Here is a 21,261-nt window from a genome sequence, read left to right as displayed (position 1 = left end):
TTGAGCATATATATCTACACTAAAAACCACTTTGCCATATCATGCACAAGTAGCAAAGTGGTTTTTAGTGTAGATATATATGCTCAATAGAGGTTTATTGTTTTGTGTATTGTATATATTGACTAATGTGAGTTGTATTTGTCTGTAGATTATGTGTATTTTTAATGGTGAACAAATATCAGATAAAAAATTAATATATTAACAAATTAGTACAAATTTTCTATTTTGGAGCCATGACTGATTTATGTATGCATGTGACGTCTGCTATCTTGCAGTAGATTCCTTTATATTAGCTAAGTCTGATGCAAGTTGCATACATCTAATGGTGCCAGATATACCCACCCCTGAGTGGGCACAGCTTATGCACACAAGCCGTGCCATCTACTGACATCTAACCTGATAAATGTGTATATTCCATTTTGTCCTCATCTTCCTACACCGAAATGAACCAGAAAATTTTACACAGGGCATACTTCACCCCAAAATTAAAATGTATTATTGGAGACGCAGTAAATTCCAACTGCTACAAATGTGGTACTCCAGAGGCAGATATTATACATTGCTTTTGGTATTGCCCTCAGGTTCAAGTGTTTCGGAAGTTCCTTCAGGATTATATTGTTAACTGTTTGAAGATTAGTTTTAAAATAACTAAAGAATGGTTGTTTTGGGGAATTTACTTCATTAGAAGTAGTGATGGTCTAAGGGCAACAGCATTTTACTTACTAAATTGGCAGCAGCTGCTAAAAAGGTCATTTTATCACAATGGATGTCAGCGGATCCACTTCCCGTAAATTTATTCTATACCAAATTTTCCTTTTTATTTTACATGGATTGGACAGACGTTTCTTTACATAAAGAAAAACAGACGGAAATCTTTTTTGAAACATGGCTCCCCTATATTCATACAGTTTCGGATGTATTGAAAGAAGCATTAAGAAAGTGCTTTGGTTAAACGGAATGGTATCAATTGGAAGTTGTGGGTTCAGGAATAGCTTTCTAAATGATGCGGTTGGCCTTATGACCAAATTTCCAAGTTTCCTATATGGGATTCATATATTTGTTTACACCCCCTTTCTGCTGTATATCTTATTGATATTTAGTTGTTTGTATGTTATTGGACATTTTATATCAAATATTTGTATCTGACATTGTGTTTTGTTCTTTTTATCAATCTGTCAATAAAAATTGTATATATTCCATGTAAAAGACACCTGGTCAGGCTGCAGTAATACATACCGTGACCTCGCTGATCTAATGCGACAATCCTGCACTGAATTCGGCTGATAATGGCAGTCTGGAGGGAAACAAAACACAACACGCTATGAGGTCGCACGTACCATGATTTATATAACCCCAAACACTTTTACACCTAGATGTAGGGTTTTTTCAAGAGCTGCAATAAAGGTCCAGACTGGAAGAGCTTCCCCCCCTCATCATTGCTATATTCTGTCATCCTGCCTATGGTGGCTGAGTACTGGGCCATTGTGACAAATGTCCTCTCCTCTGTCCTGGGGTGGAGGAACTAGAAGACCGGTCATAGGGATATTCCTACTGTCACTGCCAAGATCTGTTGTCATTGAACCTTCTTCCACAAGGCCATAACCTGACAGCTGCAAGTCGGCTTCTCACTGCTATCTAGACAAAAGCCCTCTCCCTGTACTAGACTGCCTCTAAACTGACTAACAGCGCAGAATGTGCATGTTTTCAGGGCTTTGATAAGAATAAACTAGGGATGTGCAGGCTCGGATAGGTTCGAGTTTGCACGCTGAGTTCGGATTTTTCCCTCCAAAAAAACGGAACTCAGAAAGAGGCAAAACGTCATCTTGCATGGACGAACATCATCATTCCTGGACTTTGATGATGTTCGTCCATGCAAGATGACGTTTTGCCTCTTTCTGAGTTCTGTTTTTTTGGAGGGAAAAATCCGAACTCAGCGTGCAAACTCGAACCTATCCGAGCCTGCACATCCCTAGAATAAACCAATGTAAATTATGTAGCTGCCCTCTACTGCTCCTGGCACCTGAAGGTTGCAGGTCATGTCTCCCCCTCCATCAGTACGGAATCGGTATAATTTACCGCCGGACCCATGCCCGGCGGTTGGAATCCCGACAGCGGCATCCCGGCAGAAAAGGAAATCCTGATCGTCCAAGGTAAGTATTGTCTAACCTAATTCTATCCCCTAACCCTCAATTAGGGGTGCCTAACCCTAACCTTCCCCCCCAGTGCCTAACCCTAATCCCCCCTCTAAGTGCCTAAACCTAACCCGCCCTTCCCTGCCGCCTAGACCTAAATCCCCCGGGGGGGTGCCTAACCCTAACCTCTCCCCAGGGGTGCCTAACCTTAACACTCCCTCCCCCTATCCTAAACCTAACCTCCCGGGGGGGGGTGCCAAACCCTAAATCCCCCCCGGGGGTGCCTAACGCCAGCCCCCCCTTCCCCTAGCCTAAATCTAACCTCCCGGGGGGGGGGTGCCTAACCCCAAGTCACCCCACGGGCGCTCTAAACCTAACCCTCCGCGCTCGGCGTCTCTTCGATCGGGATGCCGGGCGCCGGTCTCCCGGCGCGGGTAAAATGACAGGTGTCTAGATTTAGACGCCTGTCATTTAACCCTCACCGGGATTAAGCAGTCGGGAAGCCGGCTATCGGGATTAGGTCCACCGGCTTCCCGACTGCATACCATCAGTACACCCCCATTCCCCTCCCTCTCTCCACCTCACTCCTTTATATCTTCTAGCTCTTCCCACTAATAGTATATGTCAATATAATACACATTGAAAGGTTATTTAGATGGCTTTCTGCCACATTCTGCGTAGTGTACGAAAAATAATAAAACAATCAAAATTATAAAAGTTAATTAAAAAAAAAAAAAAACACCCACAAAGATGAATTTATCACTTAAAATAACTTGTCTTGGTGGACATCTACTTGATCTTCTTCTGAACTAGTAAATCCCCCTACACCGAGATACAGGAACGGCAGGGGGTCCAATGCCCGAGGGCTCTGACAGGATATGTGCACAGTATCACCCTAACAGGAGAATCAGGGGAACTGCTGTCAGTCTAAAATCTGGGTATTCCTGAAATAGTGCTATTGGTGGACACCTCCTGTAATGGTGCGTACACACGGTACAACAGGGGGGACAATTAGATAACGATAACGTTCGTTATCTGATCGTCCTGCATGTGTTGGATGATTGTTATCGAACATTCAACACATGCTGTAAGCCCCTTACAACTATAACGACCCGCGATTAACGATCGCGGGTCCCTATTGTAAACAGGCTAACCTGGTCGATATCGACCAGGTATGCCTGCTTGCACGGACTACAGACGATGGTCGATAATGACCATACGTGGCCGCGCATCGACCATCGTTTGCAGGTGCCCCGGCAATCAGAGTAACAGAAGTGTTCTTGTCACTCACAGTAAACACGGCCCAGGAGAGAGCGGAGTGCCCCCCGCCATGCAGCAGGAACAGGACGGGCCCGTCCGATCCACTCTTGTAAATACGAAAGCTGTGTTATAAGGTTAAGGAAATCCTGGAGGCAAAAGTATTTGTAGTAAAATACACTTAATCAGAGTCAGCCTAATTCCACATTGCTGGTGGGATAACCATTCACAATCATTTACTAAGTAAAATCACAAACACATTCTGACGGGACACTGGGCCTGATTCCGAGCCGCTCGTAAGCGGCAGCTCGTTCGCTCCGAGCGATGTTTGGCCAACCGCGCATGCGTATGGATCGTTATACGCATGCGCGAACCAGTCAGTGCTGTCGAAATTCATGTGCTCGCAAAATAGCGAATGCCTGATAATTTGAGTGACAGAAAGAGGCGTATGAGGGTGGTAACAGGGGAAGGTGCTTGAAAACGGGGAGTGGAGATCAGAACGCAGGCGTGCTTAAAGGTCAAAACGGGCGTTTTATGGGTGTGCATAATTAATACAGCAGCGTCATTGACCACGTCACTGGGTTATTTAATAGCCAGAACTGCTCGCAAAATTGTGGTAGCAAAAACCGACCACAAGAACAGCGAGCAGTTCATACCCTGTTTGATGTACTCGATTAATCTAATAAATAGCGGATATGACGTAAGATGCGAGCAGCCAGGGGACGTAGTTTCCCAAAAAACGACCGCAAGTTTTGTTCGCTCGTTCAGACCTAGAGGTGTGAACAGACCGCAAACAGCGAACGGATCATTTGAATAGCAACCCCTATTTTCAGGACGAGCGAGCGCTAATTGCGTCCGGCTCTGAATCAGGCCCACAGTAAATAGCTGAACAATGAGAACGGAGGTAATATAGGGATTGTCTGAGGTCTGGCAAAGGCACCTTTCCCCCATTCTAAAAGCATTTCCATGTGATTTATCAGGGTGAACTTAAGAAGAAATATAAACTACATGGCCAAACGTATGTGGGCACCCATGTACCACACCCATTAATGCTTAATTAAACGCATTAAGTAGATGGGGTGTGTCCACATATATTTGGCCATGCACCGGTTTTGTGACCATCCGGTGACATCTTTGGCTACAAACACCCACTGCTGCCGGTTAAGTGTAACCAAACGCTAAGGGCCAAATGTAAATTACGGAAGCAGGCGCTATTGCGGCAATCACTAGATTTAAAGCATCAAGAAGTTTAAAGGTAAAGTTCATTTAATGCATTTAGGCAAAAACAATTTACAGTGAACCACAGGAACCGACCTAAATTCAAGTCAGACAATGATAGTGCCCGATTGGTCGCTGTGGTTTAGGGCAATTCTACAGCAAAAATGTAATGTTAGCCGATGAACCCCAGCGTTCCACAGACAAACCTTTATCTGAAGACATTAAAACACTGATTGTTTTAAGATTAGGAATTTATAAATGAGAAATAAAAAATGTGAAAATATCTTTAGATTAGCGCCCCTTTACCTAGAACTGGCCATCTCATGCCAACATGCAAAGAGGTAGCGAGGTATACAGTAACAGCCATCCAGTGTACGGTATAATACGAATATCGTATAGAAATACATTATTTATTGCACACACAGCAGTCACTCTCACAGCGTATTACTACAGGAATAGTAATATAAATAACTGAAAATAATTTAAAAAAACCTCATCATCTAGAACAATGAACAGCAGGGCTCATCATCATCTCATCTTACGATGAGGATTACATTGCCGCACAGAAGGATATGTCTTTGCCAGTTTCACATTCAACCACCACATCTTCCATGGATTCATAATACTGGCTCCAGGGAACGGGGGAGAAGTCTCGCTTTCTTCCAGGCCTGAAATGAGGAAATCCGAATCATAAAGAGACATCACCCTCTATCCAGAGGAACGTTATCCAGAGGAGACACCGCAGCTCAGCAATGACCAGGTTCTGGACTCCACGCTGACCATGACCATTATTCTGTCTGACAATCCCTCCAAAACATGGCCCGATTGTGAGCCGGATGCAGAAGCACGCACGCAGCGTCGTCGTCTATTGGCGGTTTTATGCAGAAGCCGATAATAAACTTGCAAGGACTGAGACGCTCGCTTTTAGCGCCCATGCACGCTGTAATACTGATTGGTGCGTCTCTATACGCCACCATCGGACGCAACATCGAAACTTGCACCAGCCCTATGGAAGGTGCAGTTTCTCCGTCTAACCATGGCCTCCTGTGACTGCGTCTGTGAACGCCCCCATTTGCCATGGCACGCACGCGACACTCCCACAGAACGGATCATTTTTGCTAGTCACCTCCCAGTCACTGGCGGGGACGCCCATCACAACACGATTGATACAGTATGTCTCGATCAAAACAGCGTACACTCCGAGTAACATGCGCTGTACGCATTTTTAGAATTTTTCGTTGGAAGAAACACTCAACTATGTGACCATCGCCATTGAGTGTGGTTCTGAATCAGGACCATTGTCTGCTTCTCATTTAAAGGCCTAACCCTAAAATACAATATTTCAAAAACAAACATGCTTAAACATGCAACAGTTATCTACAGATGGGTCCACATACATCTAGCCTCCTGGCGCATTAAACGGCCCTTCTAGTAGCGCCATGTTGTGGCGTGACTCAGTAGCGCCCATGCGTCTTTTCGTGCATCTTCTTACCTTCAAATGCGTCTTATTCGCACAGCGATGTGAATAGATATCATTTTAATCAGCAGAAGCTGATTGTGCTATGCGGCATGCCTATGTTCTGTGTGTGACTGCGGGTGTATCTGCATGCGTAATGCTACGTTACAGTATTACAGCCGCTGACACTGTAACCAGTGGCGGGCCGGGCCGGGGGGGCAGGGTGCCATGTGCCCCCCGGGCCGCAGCGTCATGCGGGCCGCCTGCGGGGGCAGTCTGTGTCACTGTGACACAGACTGCACCGCGTGTGTAGCGCTGACCGGACGGAGTTCGGTCAGCGCTACACAAGTGACAAACACACAGCCGCCGGCATCGGCAGCTGTGTGTTTGTTGTAAGCAGCAGCTCATTAGCTGCTGCTGCGCCCACTGCAGGAGCCGCTCCATCTTCCGGCTCCCGCAGTGGGCAATGGGAGAGACGTCATGATGTCATATGACGTCTCTCCCATGATGCAGAGCGGCGCGGCCCGGCCCGGGAGGACAGACGGAGGAGCAGATGGCGGTGGCGGGAGCAGGTATTCAGGTAAGTGTTTTTTTTTTATTTTGTTTTTTTATATTACGTGTGTCTACTGGGGGGGGGGGGGGGTCTGGCACTACAATGAGGAGACCACTGCTGGGGGCACTACAAAGGGGGGGGGACTACTACTACTGGGGGCACTACAAGGGGGGACTACTACTGGGGACACTACAAGGGACTACTACTACTACTGGGGACACTACAAGGGGGGACTACTACTACTACAGGGGGGGGGACTACTACTACTGGGGGAACTACAACGGGGACTACTACTAGGGGCACTACAAGGTGGGGGGACTACTACTACTGGGGGAACTACAAGGGGGGGGGACTACTACTACTGGGGGCACTACAAGGGGGGGGACTACTACTACTGGGGGCACTACAAGGGGGGGGACTACTACTACTGGGGGCACTACAAGGGGGGACTACTACTACTGGGGGCACTACAAGGGTGGGGACTACTACTAGGGGCACTACAAGGGGAGGGGACTACTACTAGGGGCACTGCATAGGGGGGAGGGGACTACTACTATGGGCACTACAAGGGGGGGGACTACTACTACTGGGGGCACTACAAGGGGGGACTACTACTACTGGGGGCACTACAAGGGTGGGGACTACTACTAGGGGCACTACAAGGGGAGGGGACTACTACTAGGGGCACTGCATAGGGGGGAGGGGACTACTACTAGGGGCACTACATAGGGGGAGGGGACTACCACTGGGGGCACTGCATCGAGGGACCACTGCTGGGGGCTCTATATAAAGGGCAATACTGGGGGTACTGCATAGGGGGGAGACTACAACTGGGGCCACTATTTAAGGGGCATTGCATAAGGGTTACCACTATTGGGGGCACTGCATGGGGGGTGGACTGCTACTGGGGGCACTATATAAAGGGCACTGCATAGTGGGTACCACTATTGGGGGCACTATATAAGGGGCTTACTACTGGGGGCACAAGGGGCACTGCATAGGGGGGGGGGATCACTACTGGGGGCACTACTGGAGGCCTGCATAAGGGTGTTCTCTCCTGTGGCACACGGGGGCACTGCATATGGGCACTACGACAGGGGGCTGCCCCTAATCTTTATTTTTACCTTACATTAATCCCATATGGACCCGCCTCCTCCCTGAAACACTTGAGGGGGGGCGGCGCCGTAGCACGCACGTTCTTCGGGCACCCTGGCTACACGCTACTCCTCTGCCAGGGCCGCCTGCATGCATTTGCCCCCCAGGCTAAAAGTTGCCAGCCAGCCCCTGACTGTAACGTAGCATTTCACATACAGATACACCCGCAGACGCATTGAGAACATAGACATGCTGCATATCGTTTTAATCAGCAGAAGCTGCTTGTGCTATCTATTCGCATCATTGTGTGAATACGACGCATTTGAAGGTAAAAAGACGCATGAAGAGACGCTCAGCGCTACCAAGTCACACTGAGCTCCCGCATTATGTGTGGTGCGACTTGCAGCGCACGGAGGATAGATGTATGTGAGCACATTGTATCTCACTGTGCAGTACTGTCCACTGATATCTGTCATAATATTGTCATGATGTTACCAACAAGAAGTATAATGTGCAGGATCCATAATCCCTAATATCATTACATCCAGTCACTTGATTAAATGTACCCACATATTTGTGGATGTTGCTGACGGTTCTGCAGTGTATACTCATATAATGGTCTATGAAAGCAAACATAACATAAAGCTATACCGGTGCAATATAAAATAAGCAGACAAATGTGTCTAGTTCACTGAAAGAAAATGACCAGCATATGGAAACCGCCATTTAGAACCACATACCCCATTCTCATCTTGGATCCAGACTGCAGACCGCCCGGCATGGGAGGCCGAGGGGGTAACCGCCCCAGGTGGAAATGTTTCTCCAATGCAGACATGTTCTCTGAAAGAGAGGACAGGATGTCGGCTACAGGCGATGGACAGACATGGAACAGGCGATATCGGAAGTAGGACTATACAGCGGCTGCGGAGCTCTAGAATGAGTGCCGATCTCATCATACTTGTATGAGGTTCCCATTTACATACATGACTCAAATAACTTCTGTAAACATTCAATGGGAAACCGTAACCTAGTTCATCATCACGCATCAGTTCATCAAATCAATGTCATAATGTACAGATCAATATACCCTGCACACATCTACAGCGAGTCAGCTTTCATCTATTCTCTGAGCATATCAAAGATTATGAGCAGATATATCCCCCCTTACACCCCTCTGATACATTATATTTCCCCCATATACAGATATATCCCCCCATACACCCCTCTGATACATTATATTTCCCACATATACAGATATATCCCCCCATACAGCCCCCTGATACATTATATCTCTCTCATATACAGATATATCCCTCTTACACCCATCTGATACATTATATCTCCTTTATACAGATATATGCTCCCTTACAGCCCTCTGATACATTATATCTCCACCACATACAGATATACCTCCTACACCCCTGATAGATTATATCTCCCTCATATACAGATATATCCCTCTTACACACTTCTCATATAGATATCCCCCTTACACATTATATCTCCCAGTATAGATACCCCCTTACACCCATCTGATACATTATATCTCCCCCATATACAGATATATCCTCCCTTACAGCCCTCTGATACATTATATCTCCCTCATATACAGATATATCCCCCCTACACCCCTCTGATACATTATATCTCCCCCATATACAGATATATCCCCCCTTACACCCCTGATACATTATATCTCCCCCATATTCAGATATATCCCCCCGTACACCCCTCTGATACATTATATCTCTCTCATGTATCCCCCATTACACACACATCTCCCCGTATAGATACCCCCTTACACATTATATCTCCCCGTATAGATACCCCCTTACACATTATATCTCCCCGTATAGATACCCCCTTACACATTATATCTCCCCGTATAGATACCCCCTTACACATTATATCTCCCCGTATAGATACCCCCTTACACATTATATCTCCCCGTATAGATACCCCCTTACACATTATATCTCCCCGTATAGATACCCCCTTACACATTATATCTCCCCGTATAGATACCCCCTTACACATTATATCTCCCCGTATAGATACCCCCTTACACATTATATCTCCCAGTATAGATACCCCCTTACACATTATATCTCCCAGTATAGATACCCCCTTACACATTATATCTCCCAGTATAGATACCCCCTTACACATTATATCTCCCAGTATAGATACCCCCTTACACATTATATCTCCCAGTATAGATGCCCCCTTACACATTATATCTCCCAGTATAGATGCCCCCTTACACATTATATCTCCCAGTATAGATGCCCCCTTACACATTATATCTCCCAGTATAGATGCCCCCTTACACATTATATCTCCCAGTATAGATGCCCCCTTACACATTATATCTCCCAGTATAGATGCCCCCTTACACATTATATCTCCCAGTATAGATGCCCCCTTACACATTATATCTCCCAGTATAGATGCCCCCTTACACATTATATCTCCCAGTATAGATGCCCCCTTACACATTATATCTCCCAGTATAGATGCCCCCTTACACATTATATCTCCCAGTATAGATACCCCCTTACACATTATATCTCCCAGTATAGATACCCCCTTACACATTATATCTCCCAGTATAGATACCCCCTTACACATTATATCTCCCAGTATAGATACCCCCTTACACATTATATCTCCCAGTATAGATACCCCCTTACACATTATATCTCCCAGTATAGATACCCCCTTACACATTATATCTCCCAGTATAGATACCCCCTTACACATTATATCTCCCAGTATAGATACCCCCTTACACATTATATCTCCCAGTATAGATACCCCCTTACACATTATATCTCCCAGTATAGATACCCCCTTACACATTATATCTCCCAGTATAGATACCCCCTTACACATTATATCTCCCAGTATAGATACCCCCTTACACATTATATCTCCCAGTATAGATACCCCCTTACACATTATATCTCCCAGTATAGATACCCCCTTACACTTTATATCTCCCAGTATAGATACCCCCTTACACATTATATCTCCCAGTATAGATACCCCCTTACACATTATATCTCCCAGTATAGATACCCCCTTACACATTATATCTCCCAGTATAGATACCCCCTTACACATTATATCTCCCAGTATAGATACCCCCTTACACATTATATCTCCCAGTATAGATACCCCCTTACACATTATATCTCCCAGTATAGATACCCCCTTACACATTATATCTCCCAGTATAGATACCCCCTTACACATTATATCTCCCAGTATAGATACCCCCTTACACATTATATCTCCCAGTATAGATACCCCCTTACACATTATATCTCCCAGTATAGATACCCCCTTACACATTATATCTCCCAGTATAGATACCCCCTTACACATTATATCTCCCAGTATAGATACCCCCTTACACATTATATCTCCCAGTATAGATACCCCCTTACACATTATATCTCCCAGTATAGATACCCCCTTACACATTATATCTCCCAGTATAGATACCCCCTTACACATTATATCTCCCAGTATAGATACCCCCTTACACATTATATCTCCCAGTATAGATACCCCCTTACACATTATATCTCCCAGTATAGATACCCCCTTACACATTATATCTCCCAGTATAGATACCCCCTTACACATTATATCTCCCAGTATAGATACCCCCTTACACATTATATCTCCCAGTATAGATACCCCCTTACACATTATATCTCCCAGTATAGATACCCCCTTACACATTATATCTCCCAGTATAGATACCCCCTTACACATTATATCTCCCAGTATAGATACCCCCTTACACATTATATCTCCCAGTATAGATACCCCCTTACACATTATATCTCCCAGTATAGATACCCCCTTACACATTATATCTCCCAGTATAGATACCCCCTTACACATTATATCTCCCAGTATAGATACCCCCTTACACATTATATCTCCCAGTATAGATACCCCCTTACACATTATATCTCCCAGTATAGATACCCCCTTACACATTATATCTCCCAGTATAGATACCCCCTTACACATTATATCTCCCAGTATAGATACCCCCTTACACATTATATCTCCCAGTATAGATACCCCCTTACACGTCTCCCCGTATAGATACCCCCTTACACATGTCTCCCCGTATAGATACCCCCTTACACATGTCTCCCCGTATAGATACCCCCTTACACATGTCTCCCCGTATAGATACCCCCTTACACATGTCTCCCCGTATAGATACCCCCTTACACATTATATCTCCCAGTATAGATACCCCCTTACACATTATATCTCCCAGTATAGATACCCCCTTACACATGTCTCCCAGTATAGATACCCCCTTACACATGTCTCCCAGTATAGATACCCCCTTACACATGTCTCCCCGTATAGATACCCCCTTACACATGTCTCCCCGTATAGATACCCCCTTCACCCCCCTGATAGATCACATCACCCCCACATATAGATATTTCACATTAAATCTCCCTCATATACAGATATCCCACACACACAGACATCCCCCCATCCCCAGGCCCCGGCCCCCGGTCATACGCACCCCCAGTGTCAGCCCCTCCAGGCCGCAGCCCACCAGCCAGATCGGTTTCCGTGGAGACAGCCGGATCCGCCCCCAGAGCGCTGTCTCCGGATCACACGTCATCATGCCGCGGAGGATTCTGGGGGCTGCAGCCACTGAGCCAGACAGGTGGTGTTTTTTTTTTTTTAACTGTTTTTTTGTTTTCTAACAATAACTTTATCAGTCCCGGTAAATGAAATACAGTGAGTCAGTGACAGCCATTCTTTCTCATAATAAGCACATTAATTCAGTGGCAGGCTATTATGGCTTGCTGCCGTGGAACTACAAGTCTCAGCATGAACTGCCCACCAAATGGTCTGACTTTTATTTACACTAACGTTGGAGAACCATAAGCTACACAGTGTGACAGATCATATTTATTATTATTTATTAACAGTTTCTTATATGGCGCAGCGTATTCCGTTGCGCTTTACAATTTGAAACAACATTAATAGAACAAAACTGGGTTGTAAGGGACAGACATAAAGGTACGAGGGCCCTGCTCGCAAGCTCACAATCTATAGGGAAATAGGTGTTGATACACAAGGATAGGGGCTACATAGTGCAAATTGGTCCAAACAGATTGCAGAGGGAATCGGTATGATTTACCGCCGGACCCCTGGCCGGCGGTTCAAATCCCGACAGCAGCAGCCCGACAAGGATGAAAATCCCGATCATCCCCAGGTAAGTATCAACTAACCTAACCCTCCTTAGGAGTGCCTAACCCTAACCTTCCCCCCAGTGCCTAAACCTAACCCCCCTTCCCCATCCCCCTAGCCTAACCCTAACCTCCCAGGGGGTGCCTAACCCTAAATCCCCCCCGGGAGCCCTAAACCTAACCCTCCCCCCCGCGGCTGTCCGCGCACAGCGCCCGGCATCACTTCGATCGGGATGCCGGGCGCCGGTCTCCTGGCGTCGGTAAAATGACTGGCGTCTAGATTTAGACGCCTGTCATTTAACCCTCGCCGGGATTAAGCAGTCGGGAAGCCGGCTGTCGGGACTAGGTCCGCCGGCTTCCCGACTGCATACCTCGGTGAGCTGTATGATCCAGTCACACAGGAAAGTTGGCCCAGGATTAGGAGGATGTGAAATTGAAGAAAGAAAATGTGATAGGTGTATACTGTAGGAAGGGAGTTAGATAGGGAAGCTATGAAGATTATGGGCCTCATTCAGAGGCGGTCGGAGGATGCAAGCGGTCGCTCAGAAACTGGGCGACGGCTTGCATCCTGACCGCCCGCCTCTGTTGCGGTCGTTAGGCTGTGGGTTAACACCCACAGCTCTAACGACCGCTCGGGTGATGGTCGCGATGGTCAGAGACCATCGGGGCTTACAAGGAGACCCTAGGGTAGGGTCTCACTTGTTGTAAGCCCCGGAGAGCTTCTGGCTCTGTCAGAGCCGGAAGCTCTCCACTGACATCACTAGTGATGTCAGTGGGGCCTCCGCCAAACGGTAGGCGTTCCCATGGGAACACCTCCGTTTGGGCTGCCACCCCCCCTGCCCACCTTCCAAACGGGGCGAGCTGTCAATCAACATCGACAGCTCGCCCCCTTTGGAAAGAGACCCGCTACGACCAGCGCTGTCGGTCGTAGCGGGTCTCACGCATGTGCACGAAGGAGCCGGCTCCCTCGTGCAGATGCGCACTTGACAAACATCGAGGCGGTCGTAGACCGTACGGCCGCCTCTGAATACAGCCCTATGTGTGGCCTGTCCACTGGACGATTAAAATGAGCGATTGAACAATAACGATATCGTTCGATAATCGTTTGAAAATGTAGACATCTTTTAGACATCTATCATCGTGCAAACATGCTGGTCAACCTGACGATATCGTCAGGTTCAGCATGTTTGCAGATGATTGATTGTGCCTGCACTGAACGACATATCGTTCAGCGTGGGCACGCTGCAGTGTAGTGAACGATAACGTTATCGTTCAGTCTTTTCACTGTCGGGCAGTGGATGCCCGCCTTTAGAAAGGATGTAATTAGATAGGGAAGCTATGAAGGTTAATGTAGGCGATTCTGGAATCTGATAAGCTTGTCTGAAGAGGGAACACTTGAATGTTTGGAGACTAGAGGAAAGTCTTATTGTGTGTGGGAGGGCATTCCACAGGGTGGGGAGCAGCCCGAAAAAAGTCCTGTAACCGTGCATGGGGCAAGTAATGCATGTGGATGAGAGACGCAGATCTTGTACAAAGCGGAGATGTCGGGTTGGAAGATATTTTGAGATCAGTGAAGAGATGTATGTTGGTGTGGTTTGGTTAACAGCCAGGAGCGTCTTAAGAGAGAAGGGGGCCCGTGTGCACTCCCCGTGCTGGGCCCCCTCCTCTCTCCCCGGTGGCTGGCACTAGAGTGTGCCCGGAGTCTACTGCACATGCGCAGAACACCGGAAAAGTGGCCGCGGCGGCCATTTTCCGGTGTTCTGAGCAGCGGGACCACGGACAGGTAAGTTTAAAAAAAAATATCGGTGCAGGGTGTGCAGTGCGGGGCCCTCCTGGACCCGGGGGCCCGTGTGCCCCGCAAACACTGCACCCATTATATATACGCCACTGTTAATAGCTTTATGTGTGAGTGTAAGTATTTTTATATTGAATACGGTATAAGACCGGTAACCAATGGTGGGACTGACAGAGCGGATCAGCAGACGATGAACGTTTGGGGAGGAGGATCAGCCTCGCAGCTGTATTCATAATGGATTATAATGGCAAGAGTCTGTTTTTGGGAAGAACAGTAAGGAGACTATTGCAATATACAACGCGGGAAATTAATGAGTGCATGGATTAGAGTTTTTGCAGCGTCTTGTGTGAGATATGGTGGGATTTTAGCTATGTTTTTTACATGTATGTAATGTGATTTTGAGATATTGAATGTGGGGAACAAAGGACAGTTCAGATGACACCTAGGCAGCGAGCTTGTCATAGCAAGTCAGTCAGGGCAATTGTCCCATAATTCTATAATACAACAACCACCTTACCAAGTGACAGCTGCATCTCATTCACAAATTGTCATGTAGAATAATACAACTTTTCCACTTAAGTCCTGGGTCTGACTCAAGATTTGGAACATAGGCCCTGATTCAGAGCCGGACGCTCTGACCAGAGCGCTCGCTCTGAATCAGGGCCCACCTCCATAAATATGGAGCGTCCTCCTGGACGCTCGTATAGCTGTGGGTCACCACCCACAGCCTATACGAGCGTGCAGGATGATGGTCGCGATGGTCTTGACCATCGCGACCATCGCCAGTGCGAGCAGAAGCCTGCGGTTGAGTTTCTCAACCGCAAGGCCAGGAGTGATTTTGGCTCTATCAGAGCCAAAATCACTCCCACTGACATCACTAGTGATGTCAGTGGGGCCGGCTTCTGACGGTAGGCGTTCCCTTGGGAACGCCTCTGTCTGGCAGGCACGCCCCCGGCACGCCCACCAAAGGGGGCGTGCTGTCAATCAACATCGACAGCACGCCCCCTTTGATCAGACACAACGAGCGAAGTCCTTCGCTCGTCGCGTCTCGCGCATGCGCACGACGGAGCTCCCTCCATCGTGCGCATGCGCAGTGCACACCATCGACCCACTTGCGAGCGGACAGCCGCTCGCGAGTGGGTCTGAATCAGGCCCATAGTTCCAAACCGGGTAAGACCCGGGCAGACCCCTTTTCCACTTCAGCGCCAATTCGGATTATTCCCGGATCTGCGCTGTTCACACTGCACACGAGTGTAGTGCCGTTGCTTGGAGATTACATCATCTCCTTGCGCCAAAATGCTGCTCTCCCCTAGCTGTAAACGTGTCCTGGGTCGGATGACCAGGGTTACCCGTTTCAACTGATCTTTACCTGGGTTGACTCAGCAATAGCCTGGGTGTTTAACTGATACCCCTTTCACATGTGTGTGCCGGGTCGCACCTGGCACCTGGGACTTTGGGCCTGATTCAGAGCCGGACGCTCTGACCAGAGCGCTCGCTCTGAATCAGGGCCGGCCTACCTAAAATTGGAGCGGCCTCCTGGCCGCTCGCATAGCTGTGGGTGACCACCCACAGCTTATGCGAGCGTCCAAAAAGATGGTCGCGATGGTCAAGACCATCGCGACCATCGGGCTTGCGACGAGACCCTTCTGGTAGGGTCTTGTCTGCCGCAAGCCTGGAGTGCTTTTGGCTCTATCAGAGCCAAAAACACTCCCATTGACATCACTAGTGATGTCAGTGGGGCCGGACCCAGACGGTAGACATTCCCATGGGAACGCCTACGTCTGGGCAGCCACGCCCCCAGCACGCCCACCAAAGGAGGCGTGCTGTCACTTACCATCGACAGCACGCCCCCTTTGGTGCGAGACCCATAACGACGGCTACTCCGTCGTTATTCGGGTCTCGCGCATGCGCACGACGGAGACGCCTCCGTCATGCGCATGCGCATTTGGGTAACATCGACCCGCTTGCGAGCGTACAGCGCTCGCGAGCGGGTCTGAATGAGACCCTTTGTTCCATCCCGGGTGAGACCCAGCTGAGACCCCTTTCAGACTGGCGGCCCCTATGAAGTCACCGCCAACACGTAGTGAGCCGATGATCTCATCTACAAGCAGCGGCTCTTCCTATGCAGTGAATGGGACCCGGAGTGCAAATATGGCTCCCGGAGTGTGGGGAGGGATCCATGTAGATCGAGTGGTGACATGCTGGGGAGCGGCACAGAAGGCTCCCCTACATGAGAGCCATGCTAGGCCACTGATGAGGTCAGGTGACTTTATTCTGTCATTACGACAACTGGCAGTGAGGGGAAGTACTGGGCAGCAAATTGTGGTGCGGGAGTTGGTGGTGGCAGGGGGATGAGGTTGGGGCTGCTTTGGCTATTTGGAAGCACTGGGACTGACCCCGACATGAAGAGGGCGACCAATAATGTGTCTAGGGATGGCCTGACCCCCCCCAATACATGCCTGTGCAAGTCCCCTGCTTCCTCTAAGCTCCACAGTGCATATGCCCAGCAACACTGCCGTGACAGAGCCCGCCACTGTAAACTGCTACTATTGGCAGCAAAAGTACAGTACAGGGGAATAGGAGCAGCTGTTCCACTTAGAGCAGTGATTCCCAACCTCGGTCCTCAAGGCACACCAACAGTCCTGGTTTTATAGGGGTATTCAATATGGGAGCGATAACATCGTTTTTGCGTTAATATCGCACTTATGACGTCATTATCGCAGGTTTTAGTTTTACACCGTATTCAAATTCAAAGACTTTTCGCAGGTTAGAAAAGTTTTGATAAAAAACGGTGATAACTTTTCACCATTGAATAGGTGTCGAAAAAAAGTGCAGAATTGGGGTTTAGGGTTGCAGGCTTAAAAAAAATAGCCTGCACCCCTGGGAATGACATTTAAAAAAGAACTGTGTCAAAAAAAGTTTTTTAAAAAAAATAGGGACACCCCAAAAAATGAATTTAAAAATTGGGGTGAAGAAAAAAAAATGGGAATAAATTGTATAACAATAGGGAAATAGGTTCAGGGCTATTCTGCAAGTATGCGGCAGGTGTATTCTAGAATAGATTTATAGCGGCAGGTGTATTCTAGAATAGATTATTAGCGGCAGGTGCACAAATGCAGAATTTTTAAAAACTTACTTTAGGGACTTAAAAATATGCTAGTACCCATTTTCATGTACCCCAAAATTGATGGCACCACTTAAAAAAATGAAAAAAAACAACCTAAGTGCTCTTCTGCAACACTTCTATTTAAATCCCCGACTTTCATTTAAAGGCTAAAACGGGGGTACCCACAGTGATCCCCCATATATTTAGAACTTTAGGGGGGTCCTACAATTTTTTTAAGGAAAAATTCGTAACTTTACGCAAATCCAACTTCGCAGGCTCCCGTTTTTGTTAATTTCATATTGAATACGGGGATAAGCGGCCGCGCGCCCGATACTTTAACGCAGGTAAAATCTCCGATATGAAATGTAAACTTCGACAGCGAAGTTTACGTTTCATATTGAATACCCCTCTTAGTGTTATGATGGTTAAATCAAAATAACTGAGGTACTAATTAAGTCACCTGTGCTCAAGTATGGCTATCCTTAAAACCTGGACTGTTAGTGTGCCTTGAGGACCGTGTTGGGAACCCCTGACTTAGAGGAAAAAAATTAATTGCTCCAAAACCTGTTAAAAAATCACAGCTATTAGCGGCGATAAGAAACGATATGTTTCGGGGCAATTATCACTTGATTTGAATAAATCGGCCCCTAGATCAGCAGTTCCCAAACGCGGTCCTCAAGGCTTCCCAACAGTTCAGGTTTTAGGGATATCTATAGTTGAGCACAGGTGACTTAATTAGCACCTCAGTCAATTTGATTTAACCACCTGTGCTCAGCCATGGCTATCTCTAAAACCTGAACTGTTTGGGAACCCCTGCCCTAGATGATTGCGATGGAGCAGGAAACCATTCAAATGTCACTATGATGCAGATTGCCATTGGTCCTTCCGTTCATCCCAACCCCCCTCCCTAGCCGTACCCCCCTTTAGGGCGGTATCAGTAACAGAGAAGCCCCAAGGAAAAAGAGCTGCACAGTGTCCATGTATTAGTGCAGAAGTTCCCAAATGCGGTCCTCAAGGCAACCCAACAGTTCAGGTTTTAGAGATATCCATGGTTGAGCACAGGTGGTTGAATCAAATTGACTGAGGTACAAAGGAAGGCCCGTATTCAGTTAAGGCCCCCATACATCAGAGATGGATTGCAGCAATCGTGCAATTTGCAATCGATTGTGTATAAAAATCTGCAATGTATGGGCTTCACAGATCGCAGATTGCAACCAAAAAGTGATTGGAATTGTTTAATCACATTGTCCATGTGAACATGTTGGATTTCACAGATGGATTGGGGGTGTAGATTGCTAGTGTATGGGCATGATCAGCAGATTTGCAGGCCGTTTCTAGCAAAATGATGGAGCCTTTCAAGATTGCCAGATCTGTGTTTGCTGCAATCGATCTGCAAATCACTGAAAAAGATCTGTAGTGTATGGGTGCAGATTGCTCGATTGGGAAATCCTAAGATCGGGCAATAAATCATCAAATTGTTCAATTGTGGTTTTCAGACTGCTGATGTATGGGGGCCTTTAGAAGCGAAAAGCCAAGATCCGCGAATAAGTGTCGCCGATTGAGACTTATCTCCGTATTCAATTCCATCCGCTTTTCGCGTACGCAGAGAGTCAAAGCAATGTAGTAGGTGAAAAAGATTCGCCTCTGAATAGCAGGAGAAAAGAAGTGCATTTTTTTATTTAGGGGTGCAATGGTGGGGAAACCACTCAGAACCCTTGGGACAGCCCCCCCAAAGGATAACTGCGTCAAAAAATCCATTACAAAAAGTGAGGGACACCCCAAAAAAGTACTTTGTAATTGGGGGCGAAGAAGTACAAAGTGGGGTTACAACCCTAAAAAGTAGCGAAATAGACTTTTGGGGGGTCTGCAAGTAGGGTTGAGGTGTTTTTGGATTGCAGGTGCTTGCTTAAGGTGCGTATTTTACGTTTTTTAAAGCTTCACTTTAGCGAATTTTAAATATACTAGCACCCATTTTCAAGTACCCCAAATTTACTGCTTTATGCCATTCTACACCACTTGTGCTAAGACGCTAATTAGAGGCAACTGCGCAAACTTAAGAACCCCAAACAGTTTTATTAGGGCTAATCGGGTACTATTGCATTGATCCCCAATGTTTCTGCATCTTTTAGGGGGGTTCAGCCTAATTTCCCCGAATCTGACACCACTTTTCGCCTGTTCTGACTCCACGTGTCTCCATTTTAGCGTCTTTTGGAATTGAATAAGGCGAATCGCGGGTACGCGCACCATAAGTTTCTGCGGCTAAAATACGCACTGTATGCGAAAAGTCCGGCAGGCAAAACTTTATCGCGTACGCGAAACTAATTGAATACAGGCCTAAGTCTGTGGTCAAGCATGTATATGCAGAGAAAGGTTTCTAGCAATCATATAACAATGATCCCTTTATTACCAGGCATCCTGCGTGATCCAGGGCCACACACTGTACGATATTGGGCTTATAATTAAAACTAAGTGCATGTATACAGCAGTCTTTCATCATGGATGCATAGCTCCCAATGAATACTGTCGAAGCCGGATAATTGGCTGAGACAGGATCGGTTTAAAATTAGATCAGGGCAACGCCATTTTGCGAATGGCATCAAGACGCCATTTTGTGATTGGTCGCCCAGCGCCATTTTAGTGAATCACGCCATTATAAGTACATACGGCGATTCTATTATTTAGCATCGTGCGATTCCCACGCAATGGAAAGAAGTTAAAAGTCCACACCATACAAATACAGACAGTCACTAAAACATATAAAATTATTAAACCTGCAAAACACGTACCATGGTGTACTCCACAAAACACATAGTCGCACAGCGCTAACTAGCGTCTTTTCCCAATTCCCCAATACTTACACACTGCACACTTACATAAAAAGTTCCCTAGCATTAAAGTGTAATATTCTAGGTGTATTCAGTAATTATTAATATTGTGAAATAAAGATTATTTGATATCTAAGGTTTAGTACATGGTAAGCAGACCATGTTTGGTGTTGTACTGATCCATTGTGTCTCAACAGATTTCCGGTATCATCGGTGAGAAGATCGGAACATGCGTCTGCAAACTATGGACTATAGAGAGTTAAAACATTAAACTGTACTCTGTAATGTTATCAGCTTAGATGAGCATACAGCGGGAAAAAGGACACAAAGGGCTGTTGGAGGCTGTTTGTGTCCATTTGAATTGACCTATTAACTATCCTGTAACAGAAGCACCATGAAGGAGAACCAACGGAATCATGTCAATCTGTTCTATTGTATTGCCTATCCCTGTAAGTGTATATATGTGCGCTCTCTGACCCCAGTCGAGAGTCTTCTTGCTGTGCTGTTGATGGAGGTTTCTAATGCTGATGCCGGTATCTGGGCCCAGAGCGCGTGCGTATGTAACAACTGTACCTTGG

The 21,261-nt window shown here is 46.8% G+C and overlaps 1 protein-coding gene across 1 annotated transcript in view; it reads right to left on the bottom strand.

The window, feature by feature from the left end:
• PPME1 (protein phosphatase methylesterase 1) overlaps positions 1-12,395 on the bottom strand; it is a 37,472-nt gene extending 25,077 nt beyond the window's left edge. The window contains exons 1-5 of the mRNA XM_088445842.1: positions 12,282-12,395; positions 8,452-8,551; positions 5,184-5,275; positions 3,424-3,518; positions 1,237-1,294 (exon numbers count right to left, since the gene is read on the bottom strand). Coding sequence (XP_088301968.1) covers positions 1,237-1,294; positions 3,424-3,518; positions 5,184-5,275; positions 8,452-8,546 — 340 coding nt within the window. The 5' untranslated portion in view covers positions 8,547-8,551; positions 12,282-12,395. The remainder of the gene's footprint in view (positions 1-1,236; positions 1,295-3,423; positions 3,519-5,183; positions 5,276-8,451; positions 8,552-12,281) is intronic.
• Between the last annotated feature and the right edge of the window lie 8,866 nt (positions 12,396-21,261).

Source organism: Taudactylus pleione, unplaced genomic scaffold (assembly GCF_031769625.1).
Source record: "Taudactylus pleione unplaced genomic scaffold, aTauple2 ptg000390l, whole genome shotgun sequence".
NCBI lineage: Eukaryota > Metazoa > Chordata > Amphibia > Anura > Myobatrachidae > Taudactylus > Taudactylus pleione.
Note: the sequence above shows the minus strand (reverse complement) of the source record. Positions and strands in the feature narration are given on the sequence as shown.